At 50.6% G+C, this 16,082-nt stretch overlaps 1 protein-coding gene and 1 long non-coding RNA gene across 4 annotated transcripts; one reads left to right on the forward strand and one right to left on the reverse strand.

The window, feature by feature from the left end:
- The first annotated feature begins 507 nt into the window (after positions 1-507).
- APOD (apolipoprotein D) lies at positions 508-14,577 on the forward strand. Of its 2 annotated transcripts, none has more exons than XM_071752221.1 (5): positions 508-912; positions 9,592-9,745; positions 10,039-10,160; positions 11,888-11,976; positions 13,385-14,577. In XM_071752221.1, exons 1-5 carry the CDS (start codon positions 866-868, stop codon positions 13,618-13,620), a joined length of 648 nt encoding a protein of 215 aa, XP_071608322.1. In that variant the 5' UTR covers positions 508-865; the 3' UTR covers positions 13,621-14,577. The 2 variants fall into 2 exon arrangements, with proteins under 2 accessions (XP_071608322.1, XP_071608323.1); XM_071752222.1 differs by lacking the exon at positions 508-912 and adding an exon at positions 6,664-8,653.
- LOC139799822 (uncharacterized) lies at positions 2,010-3,128 on the reverse strand. 2 transcript variants are annotated; one of them, XR_011727478.1, is made up of 2 exons: positions 3,042-3,128; positions 2,010-2,712 (listed from the first exon to the last, which is right to left on the reverse strand). It is a non-coding gene; the product is annotated as an uncharacterized lncRNA (long non-coding RNA). The 2 variants fall into 2 exon arrangements; XR_011727477.1 differs by having other exon boundaries at positions 2,010-2,715.
- Positions 14,578-16,082: the final 1,505 nt, after the last annotated feature.

The raw sequence follows: 16,082 nt of genomic DNA on the forward strand, positions 1-16,082 counted from the left end.
CTTGTGTCTCCTTCCTGTTTTCTGCCTTCTCAGGGCTGTTGAAGCATTTGGAGCATAGTAAGTGCCTTCTCTTTCCACTGCTAATGCAGTGTAACTGGTGCTCTAGAAAGCATGACTAAAGAGAGAGCTGGCAGGAGATGGGATGCACCCTGGTAAACCCCCACACATTCATCACCTTTTGCAGGGAGGACATGGCAGTCCCTGCATCACACTGGAGATATCCAGTGGGTGTCTGGAGCACAGATATGTGGCTGCTTTTCCTAAAGAAAGCAGTGCACAAATGCTTGTGCAGGTACCTACTCTGGCAACCCTCCAGAGGAGAAGATGGGGATCAAGTGCTCTATTACAGCCAAAGTGCACTTTGATACTGGAGAAGTGCCTGCAGAAAACCTCCCTGGGAATTCAAGAAAGGCTTTGAGGGGAAATGGTCAACTTTGAGGGATAGTGTCATGGCTTGTGCCATGAGATGGCTTAGAGCAGGTGCAGGAAGGAACCATCCAGTCGGTGCTCTGGTCTGTCTGTGCTAACAAGAGACTTTTCCATCCCCAAGCCACCTGCCAGCTGCCTGGTTCCCTCAACCTTTGGGGACAGCTGTACTAGGTGGCCCCTGCCCACCTGCAGCCCTAACTGGAGCAGGAAGTCCCCAGATCACTGGCAGCAGACATGGCACTGGGCACAGGAAAGTCTGGCCCTGGTTCAGGCGGGTCTCCTGTCTTCAGGCACAGGCAGGGACCAGGAATTGGCTTTCAGTTCTGCCTGTGTTCTTACAGACTCAAAATCAGTGCTAGGTTGCTTCATCGTATCCCAAGGAAGTTCCTCCATTCCTGTACACCTACCCTGCTGCAGGAAGCTTTTGCTCTGTTCCATGGGCACCAACGATTTCAGAAGAATAATTTTGGCTGGTAATCTAAGGTATGACATCTTTTTTCAGAAAATTCAAGCTAATTGTATAAAGCACCCATTGAACCACTGCAAGTCTCTGCACTGGAATACATGCCTGGCTTGTATCCCTGGGGTGCAGCACAGATGAAAGCATTTTTAACACTGTCTAAACTAATCATTCCTAAACTCTCCTAACTTGTTTGAATGAAACTCACTATGAATAGTATCTCTGTGCCATTTCAGACTGCAACTATGTATTGAATCAAAGTCAGAGCACTGACCACTGAATTTATGTTATTTATTTTCTGTAGAATGTAAACTTCAGCCTAGCAGACACTTGGGCCCGTGTTTCAACTCAAGGCTTGTGTGCTCGAGCTCAGTAGCCTCAGTGCAGCTATTCATGGGCAAAGCCAAACATATATGCCAGTGTCTTTCTGCTCTGCAGCCTGCTCTTTCAGAAAAGGGAGTCTTAAATTTTTTTTCTGACCTGTGGTGTGAGATCAGGGGGCTCAGAGAGGGGATTAGAAGTGCTGTGCTGGCCTGTGGAAAAGTCTATTGGGACCAAAATGCCACACTCAGATCTAGATCTTCCTCCCACATATATAAAACACATATAGAACAACCTTGAGGCCTGGGAGTGGTGAATATCTGAGTGTCAGAGGTCATGCCTGGACTCTGGGTGTGATTCCTGCACTCCTGGTAGCTGATGCAAATTGCTGACTTGAAGTGAATTCTGAAGTGCTCCCACACTTCAGAGAGCCCATGTCCCTGCTGAAGGGCTTTGCATTTGGCTGGCAGGGTGGCATAACCTTCAGGAAATTTCTTAATTTCATTTCTTAATGCAACAGAGTCTGTTCACTCTTTCCATGAGCAGAGATGTAGTTACCCACATGCTATAAATCTATGTCAAGAGGAAGATGTACGCAGTATATAGGTCATAGAAAATATAATTGTGTAACTTTATCAATGCATTCCTGAGCTGAGATGATGAAATATGGTTCAGCTGCAGAAAATAGAGCTATAGGCCTTAAATAACCTTACTTGGGCATCTACTGGACAGAGCTGGTGGTGCTGTGAACAGATCACTGTGCCTGCTCTGGGAGAACAGAAAGTCCTTTTGCAGAAAGTGCGCTTAAAGTATGTTTAATGGCATTTTTTACAGCATTTATAATAGGTATCATTATGCCGGGGGCTGCCTAAGGAGTTCAGAAAAATGCATGATGAATCCATGGGGGAATGTGGGAGCTATCCTCTGAGAAGCAGGATGCAGAACAGGGCAGCAAGAATCGAGGTGCCTGTTGGCTGCTGCTCAGAGGGGTGCAGAGGCACTGAGGGAAGGGAGAGCAGCACCCTGAGCCCCGCTGCAGCAGCCAGTGCCCCACAGCACCCATTGCACTGTCCTCTGAGCAGATGTTCACAGAGAGGGCCCATTTAAGTGTGAAATCGACCAGGATCTGCTCCCTCAGCCACTGAAGAAGTCCCACTCTGCCCCCTTCTGCTGGGCACCTCCTCACAGTGAGAACCAAACCTGACCCAGTGCCTGCCCTGCCTGGGACCTAGGATAGCTGTGATAACCCAGCTGCTCAAGCTTCTGCAGAGGACTCTTCTTCCTGATCCTTTTGGAAAGGACTTGTTCTTTTATCTTCATCAGAGCTCCCCTCTAGATGTTGTCTCTTCCCTATGTCCTCGGCAACACAAGGCTGAGCTTGCTTTCTTCACTTCTTGACCACAGGGGCAACCTGTGCTTGTATGAGTTGGCAAAAGTTCTTGTTGCAGGGTCTGGTACAAGAAAGACTCATGCTGGTATGGGCAGACGGACATCATCAAAGGCTGCTGGAAAAGTCTGAGTTGTGGTTGTATTTGTGTTGCAACTCCTACATCTGGACCTATGCCTGCTGATAATAAACTACCCCTGCCACATGTTCAGCGTAAGTAACATATAGAAACAGGGACAAATATTTCACAAACCTCCAAATTCTAATGGGGTCAACTTGGTATGAAGAGAAGATGTATAATTTCCCACAGGAAGATCAAAGATATAATCTGTTATGCAGTTCTCAGAAATAGCCAAGATACCCAGGCAGAGCCACTGTCCAGATTATTGCAGAACAGATTAGTGGTGTCAGACAGGACAAAAACACAAAAAGGAAAAGCTGTACCTTAATTAGCAGCAAAAGGCTGAGTCTGGTGCAGCACATTTTGGAGATATACTGAAAAGCCAGGATTAAGTGCACTCCTTGAACTCTAGTTTTTATGCTGAGCACATCCATGGGGGTGAGTTGCTGCCTGGGAAAAAGCTTTATTGCTGGTCCAGTTCTTGCTCCACAATATAGTTCTGTCTGCAGAGGCTTGTCCTGCTGTCTCTTTTGTACCTCTTCACCCATGTTTTTCTTCGTTTCATTTTGCTTTTTCTACCTTCAGAAAAGTAGGGATCCCTCTCCAGGGACTTGTGCATTCAGACCTTGATGGCAGTGCCAAGCAAGGCAGGGAGCAGGTCCTTCCTGGGAGCCCAGAGAGAACTACTGCTGGCCCTGCACAACAGGGTGTGTCACTTAAATGATAATATCTCTTTTACTTTTCCAAAGTCTTAAATATGTCTTTTTGGTTTCTTGTGTTTTGAATACATAATTGGATAATTTGCAGGGTGGAGAGTTAATTGCTAATTGTATATACATGAATCACAACATCTTTCATGGACCTGCCTTGGATCAAGTTCCCATAACCTAGAGGTCAATGCACTCTTCAGTCTGTTTACTTCCTTTGGTGCAATAATTTTAATTTGAAATTTTACACTATTTGGCATGAGCAGATTTCAAAGCCATTTTTTGCCACTCCTCAAAACACAAGAAAATTCCCACCTGCCGTCCCTTTCTCTGTGCTGTCTGCAAGTTCATTTTTGTTTCTATATACATGTTGCAGCTTGTCTGGCCAACCCAAAGCCCCATTTCCTTTAGAGAAGAAGGAAAAACAAGAAAAATGAACTTGCAGAAGAAAATCCAGAGAGAGGATGGAAGGCATCTCCTGAGTTGGGAAGAATTTTCCATTCCAAGAATGTTGTCTCTGTGTTGGGAATCTCGGGACTCCCTGGATATCCTGGGTCCCAGCACAAAATGCCCCAATGCTGCAGGCCCTGCGGAGAGGCTCCAGGATTGGGGCTTCAAAGGGAGCAGGCATGAAGACAGGATCTGTTCACGCAGAATGGTGCAAAATAGCTGTGCTCATGACTGCCCTCCAGCCCCTGTGTGTCTGGCTTGTTCAGACACCATTTGGAGATGAAAGCTTCTTCATGGGGACAGGAAGCCAAAGGACAGTGCATCCCAGGGCTGGAGCTGGCAGTGACCCACAAGCAAAGGGTGTGCCTGGATCTCCTGGTCCCTGCAGTGCCTCCCTGCATGCTTTTCCTGCTGGGGAGATCGGGCAGTTTCTTGGCAGACCTAAGTAACATAAAGGATTTCATCACAGCCTTGAGATGATGGTGTCACTCTGTCTGCTGTCCTGTTCCATGGCAGGTGTGGAACTTCGGGGTGCTGCTCTGCAGTTGCTGAAATTGCAGCGTGGTAAGACAGCCTTTCCCTGGGGAGCCTGGTCAGCTGCAGCATCTCTGTCATAGGGCTGCCAGGAGCTGATTTCAGGGTGGCCTGAGGTGTGTGGTGGGATAGGCCCACTTCTGCAGTCAACCAAGTTGCCCTCAACTGGCCTCATTGTATCTGTAGCTCCGACTTGTTCTGGGGTTTCTTTGCTAGCAGCACTCATGGCTTAGAGCCTTGTCTCTATGTAACAGCCATGTAACAGCAGAAAATCCCAGCCCATGTAGCCCATCCATGTGTTTCCCAAAGGCTGTGCACGCACATCATATGCCCCCATGCACACCCTCCCCCTTTCCCCTGCTCCCCCTGCTCCCCTCCTGCCTCCCCACATGTGCTGCTCCATCTGCAGTGACCCTGCTGCCACATCCCATCACCCCTGCAGCTCCTCCCCCTCCATGGGCTGTGCCCACACCCTGTATGTCTGCCTTGCAGCTGCCCCATCACCCAAAAATGTTGGGTAGGCTTCATTCTTGCCTGAAGCTCTCTGAGCACGTCCAGTGCATGCCCCCCCACTTTGCCCAGATTTCTCCCCTGCTCCAGCTTCCTGCCCTTTGATCTGGGTCCCCTCCTTTGCTCCAGGGTATGAACTGCAGCATGAACTTACCCACTGCAGGTGGGGAAGTCTCCTCCCTACCCCACAATTAGGTGCAATTACAAGGTTATGCTTTGTCCCGAACCCTTGCTCCCCTGTGCGCTGAAGGCAGACGGGCTCATGAGCAGAGTCCTGATCCAGGATAAAACCAAGCAGGTCATGGAGCAGGGCCCTGGTCTGTGCAGACCACTGGTACCAGTGGGTGCTGGAGGTGCTGGGAATGGGGTACCTGGTGAACATGTCCTGGCCTGGTGTCCTGAGCAGGGACTCAGCTGCAGGAGCCTGAGCCTTCTGCATTCCAGCTCAGGAGCAGCTGATACCTGGGTGCTTCTCCCTGTGGGCAGGTAGAGCCCAGAAATGTGCCCCAGGGGAGGGTGCAGTGAGTGCTCGATTAGAGACAGGTCACAGCAGCTGGCAGTGTGCTGGGCTGCCAGCTCTCATCATTTGTGCTTCGAGATGTGAGATGTGGGACGCCCCTTGGCTGGCAGCAGCCAAGAAGATGAGGGGGACTCCATGCACTGTAGCCTCTGGGCTTCTGAAGGTGCTTCCTTGGGCTGGAGGTGGGACCCCTGTATTACCAACCAAGACACAGGTTTGTGTTGTTGGTGCTGGATGCAAAGGAGCTGATGGTTATAGGAAAGCCCACCCCATGAGCCATCTTTGCTGTCACCGGAGCTCAAGAAGTGTTGGCTCCTGGTTGCTCCTGGTCACTTGTTGCCTCCTGGTCACATCCCAGGTGGGAATGCACACTCCTGAAGCAGGTTTCATGGAGCATGGCTGGGTGAGTGCCTCACTGCTCTGGTGTGACCTTAGCCACAGGGAACTGGGGGGCAATCTGCAAGCCTTGTCAAGTCTGACAAGGCCAGCACTGCAAGACAGCCCTTGGGTGTTGGGCAGTGCCTGGAGGCCAGAATGAGCACAAGCCTCCCCTGCTGCAGTAAGGCAGAGGATTTTATCAGGCCCATTCAAAGGCAAAACTCAGCCATCACAGCCAGGGTGTCCTCACTCCATCCTGCAGGAGAGTGCTTCATGTGGGAATGCACGCAGACAGAGCTCCACAGGCTTCCTCTCATGCACGTAGGGCAGATGCTCAGCCCTGGCCATGGTTGATTGCTCCACAGTGCTTTATCCCCTGGTTGCTCTGCAGAATGCAAGCAGCCAAGCTCAGGAGATAAATGGAGCTTCCTGGAATGCTGCATGTGGGGAAGCCCATCTCCACAGTCACATTGCCATATGCAGCAGGGCTCATAGTGCCTGACAGCCCTCTTTCCAACCAGGTCAGGGCATCCATCCAGGGTTTTCCTGATTTCTAACCTGTTTGCATCACAAGAGGTGCAAATGAATGTGAGACTTGTGGCAGGTCTGCAGGACACCTCTTACTTTGGTATGGGAAGTCAGAGCAACCCCATCAGGGACATGCACACAATGGTTGCTGACAAACTGCAAAGGGAGCTGGGAAGGGCAGGGACAGCCCCTCCCTGCTCCTCTGTCCCATGGCACGTGCTGCCAGCAGGGCCATGGAGAGGGTGCTTCCTTCCCTCAAGCTCTTCACCCCTGGCTCTTGCTGCTGGGTGTGCATTGGATGAGCCATATTCATCCATGGCCATTGAGGTCATGGGACCACTTCAGCTGTGGCCATTGTTGAGAGGTACTAGTTGTTCAGCTTAAATAAATACATTTTAATTAGACTAGGTTATTGAAAGTTATAGTACTGTGTGATTTGTGTTGCTTGCCAGGCTCTGCTTAGTGTGATTAGCTAGATTTGCTGAAACCTTAGGCCACGATGCAGTTAATTTTCTTAGTATGTGATACAGTGCTGTGCTTTATCTTTTTAGTATGAGAAAAATGATGATAACATACAGATGTTTTGGTTGTTATGAGTGTAGGTGCAAAAGAAGTCTAATCCATGAGATGAAGAGCCTATAACCCTCAGCAAAAACTGCTTATCAACAAGATAATACTAGTCAGCAGCCTGCCTGCCTTGACAGGGAAGAATTCAATAAATTTTTAGAAGCCCCCCCCTTGAAAAATTGCCAGGAAAGATGCATGAACAGCACTTCAGAGGTGGGTTCACAAGGATATAATAATAGCTTAGGAATTTCTTTTTTGGGGGTCTCCTCTGGGGAGACCCAGCTCAAGCTGACCCTTCTGCTGTACCTTTCAATTAAATTATTTATTTTATAAGATCCAGCACCTGAGACTCTGTTGCAGGAAATCTAAGGTCAAGCCTGAAGGATGCAAAGAGTGTGAGTGGAGTTGGAGGCAGCATCCATTGGCTTGCTGGAGATGCCCACTGTAAAGGATGCCCACTGGTCCTGCCAGTTATGGACTCAGGTGGTTTGTGTGCAACTCCTTGACTGATGAATACTTGGGCAGTGGCTTCCCCTCCAACACCAGTGTTTCAGGGCACACCTCAGCAGCATGGCACCAGTAAGGGTAAGAGACAGAACTGAGCTTTGAACATCTCGAGGGATGGGGGATCCACAGCTTTACAGGCTGCCCAGGGAAGGTGTCTATGTCCCACCCCTGGACATGTTCAAGGCCAGGTTGGATGGGGCTTTCAGCAACCTGGTTTTGTGTCCCTGCCCACACAGGGGTGTTGGAACTGGATGATTCTTAAGGTCTCTTCCAAACACAACCACTCTGATTCTATGGTTTGTGGCTCTTGGGGTGGCGTTTGGGCAGCCAGGTGCTCAAGAGTGTTTGTGTGCATGTATAAGGCAGGTGGTGCACTGTGTAAAAACACACAGAGAAAGAAAATCTCGATACAGATTAGATTCCAAGAAAATGTAATCAAACACAAAGAGCATCCTGTCTGTTATTCAACTCTCCTTGCATAACTCAGGGGACAGGCTGCCTTCACAGATGGCTGCTCTGCTGTCAAAGCCATTTGCTGGGCACCTGTTGGAAAAACTGCCAGGTCAGCATTAAACTTATTGCACAGGCATCTTTCTTTCTAATGAGATTTACCAGTCTAAGAAAAAAATTGTTTGTGAGGTTTTGCAACTCCTCAGACAAGCCTACAATGCCTCCTGCTCCCTAATTCTCCCTATGCCCTCCTGTGAATGACTGTCATGGGGACAAGCATGCTGGAGTAACCTGGAGGATCCCCAGGGCTCTGGGGCCCCCAGGATGGCTCTGAATAGGGAGAGGAGGATGCACATCATTTCTGGGACCACACTGATGGTTGCTACAGAGCAAGACAGGAGCTGCTGCTGTCCCCAGCCCCTATCCAAGGCTGTGGCCCTTCTTTCTTTCCCCTGCTGTTTGCGCCCAGGTGCTCTGCCCCTGCTGAAAGGCAGAGAGCTCTGCAGCTGTGGGGTGATACCCAGACATGTGGGGTGCCTTTATTTGCCTGGGTGAGCAGCCAAGTTCCAGCCCATCTCCAGCTTCGTACCAGCTGCAGATCTAAGGCAGCTGACTGGCCTGACACAAAAACAAAACATGTCAAGGACCAGGGAGTGGCTTGTGCTCATGCTGAATAATGATGATCCCAGCGTGCTTATAAAATAAGGAGGTGGAGAACTCACCACAGAGCTGTTCCTTGCAGCCCTGGTCCTCCACAGAGCATCACTCAGCCTCACCAGCCAAGGTATGTTCCTGAATTAAGAGATTCAAAACGGGAGCTTCCTTTGTGTCTGCAGCAATGCCCATGCCCTGTGGCTGGACACAGACTGGGCTTTTCTTTTAAGCTTGGGGAAAAAGCAACTGCTGCTCCTGCAGGGGAGTTTCTGGCCAGGGAGGCAGAGCAGCCCAGTGCTGAAGGGTCTGTCGGTGCCAGCCTGGCCCAAGGAAAGCACAAAGCGCATGGGCAGCATCCTGGCTCCAGGGGCTGCTTGGGGGTGAGCAGCACAGCTCCCACCTCTGTTCCATGGGAAAATGTGTCCTTTTCCTCCTTGCAGTGAAATTTCTGGGGTCAGTTCATGGTTTATTTGGTGCTGACTCAACCAATTTCCCCGCCTTGCAGTGCTGTGTACACCCCAGCATGCAGAGACCCCTCTGGTGGAAGCTGTGGGTCCCTCCCACCACCTTTCAGAGCCTGGCAGCCCTCGTGGGGATGTCCCTGCTTGCTTCTCTGTCCCAGGGTCCTGGCTCTGTCTCAGCTCCAGAACCTTTTTCTTGTACTCCAGTATCATATAGCAAACATCTGTGCATTTCCTCTTTCCTCAGCTTTGGGCAGATGACAGTGCTCCTGTGTGGCCTTGGGTGTTTGTCACCCCTGCATCTTGCTGGGTGTCAGGTGTGAGTGATAGGTACAAGTGCTCTCACCAGGCATTGTCTTCCTTCCGCAGATCTGCTGGGCACAGTCTGAGCACAAGGAGAACATTTTGGACAAACATTTTTATGGTCTCCAACACAACCATTTTGGGTTTGTGACTTGGCACAGTGCATTTGTGCTTTTCTCATGATATTTTTCTCCTTGCTTCACCCTCAAAGTGCCCTGCTGCAAACCTCCTGTCCTTCTTCATGTATTTCATGAAAAGTTCTGTTCCACAGAAGCACCAGCTCAGCTATTTTCCTCCTCCCCAGGTCTGTTTCCCACCATCATCCCAGCACAGCCATGCTGGGCACAGCAGTGCAGCTCTCAATCCTACTCAGCCTTCTCAGCTTTGGAAAAGGCCAGATGTTCCACATGGGACCATGCCCAGATCCACCAGTCCAAGAAGACTTCGACATCAACCAGGTGTGAAAAGCTTTCTAAAAATCTCAGGGTGGGTAGTGAGTTAGGTGAAGGGGGAATGGGAGCCATGACAGACTGCCAGGGCATATGGAGGGGTTGGCAGGTCTGGTCCCTTCTCCTTATGCTAGAGCTGCCAGGGTGGGTTTGTAGCCCCGAGAAGCCCCCCACAGCCTCCTGCACCAAGGGGGGGATGCTTGAATGAACCATGCAGGCAAAACTGTGCTGAGAGATGAGCCAGGCTGCTCTGCCTCAGCCCTCTTGTGCTAAAAGAGTCTCTCTGGATTTTCTTCTATCAGTATTTGGGGAAGTGGTACGAGATAGAGAAGCTGCCCTCAAGCTTTGAGAAAGGAAGCTGCATCCAGGCAAATTACTCTCTGAAGGAGAACGGGAAGTTCAAGGTGATCAACAAGGAATTGCTGTAAGTATTTGCATTCAGGCTGTGTCCTCATGTGCCAGTGATGGCACTTCTGTCATCTCTCTTGCCGTCCTGGGAGGCTGTGTCTCTCCAGATTGCCTGTTTCTGAGTCTGTAGGTGCTAGGGGAGACACCCTGTTGTTGCAGTGGCTCTGCTGGGATAATGGGCTTTGCTGTGGTTACAGCACAGCTGTGGGTCTCTGGTTTCTGCCAGTGCTTCCCTGGGGCTCGCCAGGTCTCTATCTCACTGTTTAAGGTGAGTAGTGAGAAAACAGATCAAATGCACATACTCCAGTGTGAAATAGCCTGGGTCTCCCCCCTGACTGGTTTGCAATCCCAAGTGATAGCTGAGAAGTCAGAAGTCCTGGGTCCTTCCCGAGTGGGTTGTGGGTCTGGCTGTGGGGTGGCAACCCCCACCTTGTACCCCTATGTGCTGAAAGACGCCTGTGCCCCATGCTACTCTCTGCTTTAGAGTGAAGGGACACAAAGGAAAAGGGCAGGGAAGATGAAGCACATGGGTCATTTTTACTTAAACAAGTATTTGTCAGCCTTTTTCTGGAGCTTTTACATTGCATTGATGGTAACTGCTGTGGAAGGGGATCAGCAATCATCGCCAGTTGAAACAGCGAGCAAAGTGAATGCAGTGATTGTTCCCTTTATTACACTTGATAGTTTCCAATTATCCCGAACCTTCCTGGCTTTTTGCACGGACAGATGCAGATATTAATTAATCTCCTCCCATCACCGGCTGTCAAGTGGCTGAAGGAATGAGAGGGAGAGAGAGGCGAACTCGGCGCCGTCCCCTGCTCTCCCGGCGCGGCACTGGGGCTGTGTCCTGGCTCACAATGACAACAAGGGAGCGACACATACCCGGGGACCGGCCAAGAGCAGCATCCATGCCGCACGCTGACTCGGCAGCTCTGTCTCTGCAGCTCCTGGCAGACAGCTGGAGCTTTATTTGCCCCTGAATTAATTTGTGGGAGATTTATCTGACTGTTGTTGCCACCACTGCAGCAGCTCAGGACCCTGAAACGTCAAGAATATTTTGGGGCAGGTGTGCACTGTGCACGGTTTCAGCATCATCCTCTTCACCTCAGCTGCTGGGTGGCATCTGCCTCCTTGTCACAGGCGATCATGACACCTTTCTGCCCCACAGGCAGCATCCAGGTCTTGAGGCATCTGGGGAAAAATGCAATTATAATATAGGCAACCAGAGCCCTAGGGATTGCTGCCATCAGGGGAGTGCTCTGAACCAGCCCTGAAATAAACCCTGGCTTACCAAGGTAATTTGTGTAGGAGGAATGTGCCATGACCTGGAAAAAATGCAGTCATGGACACAGGAATGCTTTCCTCAACTAGCACAAGTTCAGCTGCTGCCTGGCACATCTCAGATCAGTGATGGGATCCTCCTGTCCTGTGTGGAGGGGTCTTGCACTCTTTTCTCTACCATTGTACACCCCACTGGCAGGGGCACTTGGAGAGAGACACCCTGGGGTGGTTTAACCTGGAGAACATTTGTCCTGCTGTGCCCTGGACACTGCTGAGGCTGTGCCCAGGGGTGTTCTCTTCCTCTGGGGATGCTGTGGTTAGCCAGTACATCTTTCAGACAACAACTCAGCAGATGGTCAGATGAAGGGATGTGAAGATGCATTAAAAAAAAAAAAAAAAAAAAAAAAAAAAGTATTTCAAACTCACCTGATTTTATGTCTCACCTTGTCATTCTCCCTTTAGTTCCAATGGCAAAGTCAATGAAGTTGAAGGAGAAATCATGCACATGGATGTCAGGGAGCCGGCCAAGCTGGGGGTCCGCTTTAACTGGTGTAAGTGTCTGGATGGAGCTCAGAGCCCCCTTGCCCCCCAGTGCCTGCTGGCCCCAGCAGCACAGGAGGCAGCACCTGCACAGTGCAGACACTGCTGTGTGTCATCAGGGGTGCAAAACTGGCACAGCAGGAGACAAAGCTGCCCCAGGGACATCAGTGCAGCATGATGGGGCAGTAGCAAAGGGCTAGAAGAGATCTTGCGACCAGCAGGCAGTGGTTGGTGGTGTTTATATCATTTATAGCAATAGTCCCTGCGGTGGCAGAGCACTCTGCAGGAACTGATGTCAAAGCAGGAAAGATCAACAGGTCACCTCCCTCCTGGTCATTTCACAAACAGGGACAGGGAGTGGGGAGGCAGGGGAGGCAGCCCCACAGCTCTGCAAGAGCCAGGAGTAGGCTAGTTTTTCTGAATACAGCAGTATAGCTACTAGCCCACCCTGCCTCTGCTTACTGGCACCCTATAATAACTGTTAATAATGTGGGCTTGTTTGGGTTTTCTTCCCTTGTCAACGTAACATGTGGCAGGGGCAGTGCACTGTGTCCACGTTGCTGAGCGTGTTGCTGAGGACTTTTCTCTGTCCACAGCATCACTTGGCAAGTGAGCAGGAGTCTCCTCTTGGCTCCCTTTCTATCCTGATCCCTCACACCTTTTCCTGGGCTGTATCACAGCACTTACACAGAAAAGTTATTTGGAGAAATGGGTAGATCAGAGGTACTTGTGTAGGACAGTTATTGTATATGAGCACAGACAGATTTAATTATGCACTGCTAAGGCACCAGCAGCAGCCATTTTGCCTGTGGAGTGTGCAACCCTAATCACCTGCCACGAGTCCCAGAGATCAGCACCAGCATTCCTGAGGCCATCAGACATAAATCTCAGGGCCCTTACTTCTGCCTGGGGGACTCCCCTCTGCTTTCTGCCTGACAGTTTGAAGCTGGAGTGTCTGCCCTTCATCAGAGCAGATTCTTTGGCTGTAGAAGCCTGATGGAGAACAGAATCTGGTACATATTGCAGGTGCTGGTGGGATGGGCTGAGCCATACCAATTCCCACTCCATGGGCTGTGTGGGCAGGGGGTGGTGGAAGGGAGGTTGGGTTTGTGCTCCTCAAGTCAATGGACTCAGCTCCCAGCCCTCACACAGTTCCAAGCTGGGTTGGTTGTTGGTGGCTCTTGGTTGTTGTTCAGCTTAAGACTTACCTACACAGGGCTTTGTGGCTTTCTTGAGTCCCTCTGTGCAAAACAAGGAGTCCTGATAGGCTTTTATAAATTATAGCTGGCTGTGGTGACCACAGTTATGAGGCCCAGGAGCAGCAAAAGTGGAAAGAGCACCAGGAGCTTTTGCTCTGGTGCTGCAGAGCCACCCAGAGTGGGTTATGTTTCACATTCACAGTGCCTTTCTTTCTCCTAGTCATGCCTTCTGCCCCTTACTGGGTCATCTCCACTGACTATGAAAACTACTCATTGGTTTACTCCTGCACCAATATACTCTGGCTCTTCCACATTGACTATGCCTGGATTAAATCAAGAGCTCCTGAGATGCACCCAGAAACTGTGGACCACCTGAAGAGCATTCTCCAGTCCTACAAGATTGACACTGAGAAAATGATGCCCACGGATCAAGTTAACTGCCCTCCTGAGATGTAACTCCTGGCACACAGTGACACAGCGCCAGACCAGTGATGAACTTTGTTGCTTTCTTCATTATCCATTAGAATGTCTGTATGTAACACAGAAATGTAATAATCCCTTTGCTAATGGTAGTTTGCCAGCCCTGAGTTACTCCTTGCTGTTGTACCCTCTATCCCTCTTCTTGTTTTTTTATCTCCCTCTGACTTCTGCAGAGTAACTCACAGATTCAAAGCTAATGGGTGGAGAAAAGAAACCCTGACGTGCAGACCTGAAGATTTGCTGTTGCTGTGAGTCCACCAGTGTATGAATGGGAAAGGATATGAGATGTGATATGCACATAATAGTCCTGAGGGAAAACCTTCTGTCATGTGCTCCCAGATTTGTTTCCCTTTTTTGTCTTGAAGCTTCAGGGCCTGCTAGGAGTCTGCGGTGTCTGAAGTACACTGCAGGCACAGCCTTCCCAGCAGCAGCACCCAGACATGGAGGGTCACTCCTGCAGCCAGGGAACTGAGGCTGGAAGTCTGGAATGTTTTCTGGTCCAGAGTTGTAGGTGCATGTTACAGCCTAGCCAGCATACATCTTTGCTCTGTCTGGCTCTTTGTATTTAAAGTCTGAGAAGTCTAAAAATGTCCAGAAATTCAGGACTGCTCCATCCAAAGTGTCTGTGGGTGACTTGCCTCGAGTGAGGCTGCTACTGCACTCTCAAGAGGTCAGCTCTGGGAGTACCCATAAGCAGATGGAGAGAGATGGGGCTGCTCCCTTGTCCTCTCCCCTCCCAAGGCTTTCTCCAAACCCTGGGAGAAGGCAGGCTCTGCCTGATGCCCTGCTCACTGCTTTTGTATGTGCTGAGTGCCCGCTGGCACTGCACCTCCCCCAGCAGGTGTTCAGCAGGCACCACAACAACTCTGCTTGAATAGCATTGATGCAACTCATTAAAAATGAAATAAAAATATCTGTTTTCGGGCTTTTGTACCTTCCCAGCTGCACAACCTCTTCAATCAGGCTGGAGGAAGGCAGAAGCTTAATGTGCTGGGTCTGCCCCTCCTCTGAGGCCACAGCACTGTGAGAGAAGGGATACAATGAGATGTCAGCAACTGTAAATCTGTAGGAGATGTTCTACACTTATGCGCTGGGACCCTGACTGTTGTGGGTGTGCACCAAAGCTCTGTCTTGCCTTTGGAAGGCTACAGGAGCTGAGGAGGGAGCCAGCATCTCACTGATCTTTACCATTTGGAGTCAGCTGAGAAGGGGGAGAGGCCACGCAGGGCTCAGAAACAACTGCTATGTTTAAGGCATTATCCCTTTAAACTTTTAAATCCTAAAGCCATAGTTCCTGTGATACAAAATCAAACACTCCACCCTCATCCTGAGGCTTTAAGGATGAGGACACACCAGGATGCTGACAGCTCCATGGTAGCTCCCAGATGTGTTAGATTTTTGGGGTAGATCATTTCATTACTGCTTCATCAGATTCCTGTTTTCTTTCTCAAACGGATGGTGATACTGTAGCCCGTGTCCCCTCACAGCTGTGCTGCCAGCCCATCACGGGGTGGTTCTGCAGATGCTGAGCCCCTGTGGTGGGAACTTGCAGCCCTACAGGAGAGGCAGCAATCACCTCTGGATCTCTCTGGGAACTGGGATCTGCAGATCCTGCAGAGACAGGAGTGGTTTACTCTGTGGCAGAAACATGTGGTGTCTGAGCCCTCTGGACACTGTGCTGCCCCTCTCCTTGTGGCATGAGGACCCAGGTTATTCTGCCAGACACGGTGGCCACAGTGCCTCCACACCGCAGCAAGGAGGGGCTTCAGGAGCACCAAGGGGGCTTGTAGGGGGCTGCATGGAGCGGTAGCTGCCTTTGCTGGAAGATCACGGCACATGAGGATGACAGGGCTCTCCTATGAAGGCAGACTGAGAGAGCTGGGGTCGTTCAGCCTGGAGAAGGCTCCAGGGAGACCTTATCGCATCCTTCCAGTACATGAAGGGGCTCCATGAAAGCTGGGGAGGGACTTTTTGTGAGGGCACATAGTGACAGAAGAAGAGGTAACGACTTTAACCTGGGAGAGGACGGAATTACGAAGAAATTCTTTAGTATGAGAGTGGTGAGACATGAAACAGATTGCTGAGAGCAGCTGGGGCTGCCCCATCCCTAGAAATGTTCAAAGCCAGGCTGGATGGGGCTTGTAGCAACCTGGTCTGATGGGATGTGTCCCTGCACATGCCCAGGGGCTGGAACCGGATGATCTTTAAGGTTCCGTCCAACCCAAACCGCTGGATGAATCAAACCCAGCACACACACAGCTCTTCCCACGTGCCAGCAAACCTCTCCAGTGGAACACCGCGTGTGCCACAGGCCCGCGGGTGTGAGGGAGCCCCGGGGTTGTGCGGGAGCCCCGTGGGTGTGCGGTAGCCTCACGGGTGTGCGAGAGCCCCACGGGTGTTCTGGAGCCCCTGGCGGTCGCCACCTCCGCGCGTGCCTG

This window comes from Heliangelus exortis, chromosome 9 (assembly GCF_036169615.1).
Source record: "Heliangelus exortis chromosome 9, bHelExo1.hap1, whole genome shotgun sequence".
Taxonomy (NCBI): domain Eukaryota; kingdom Metazoa; phylum Chordata; class Aves; order Apodiformes; family Trochilidae; genus Heliangelus; species Heliangelus exortis.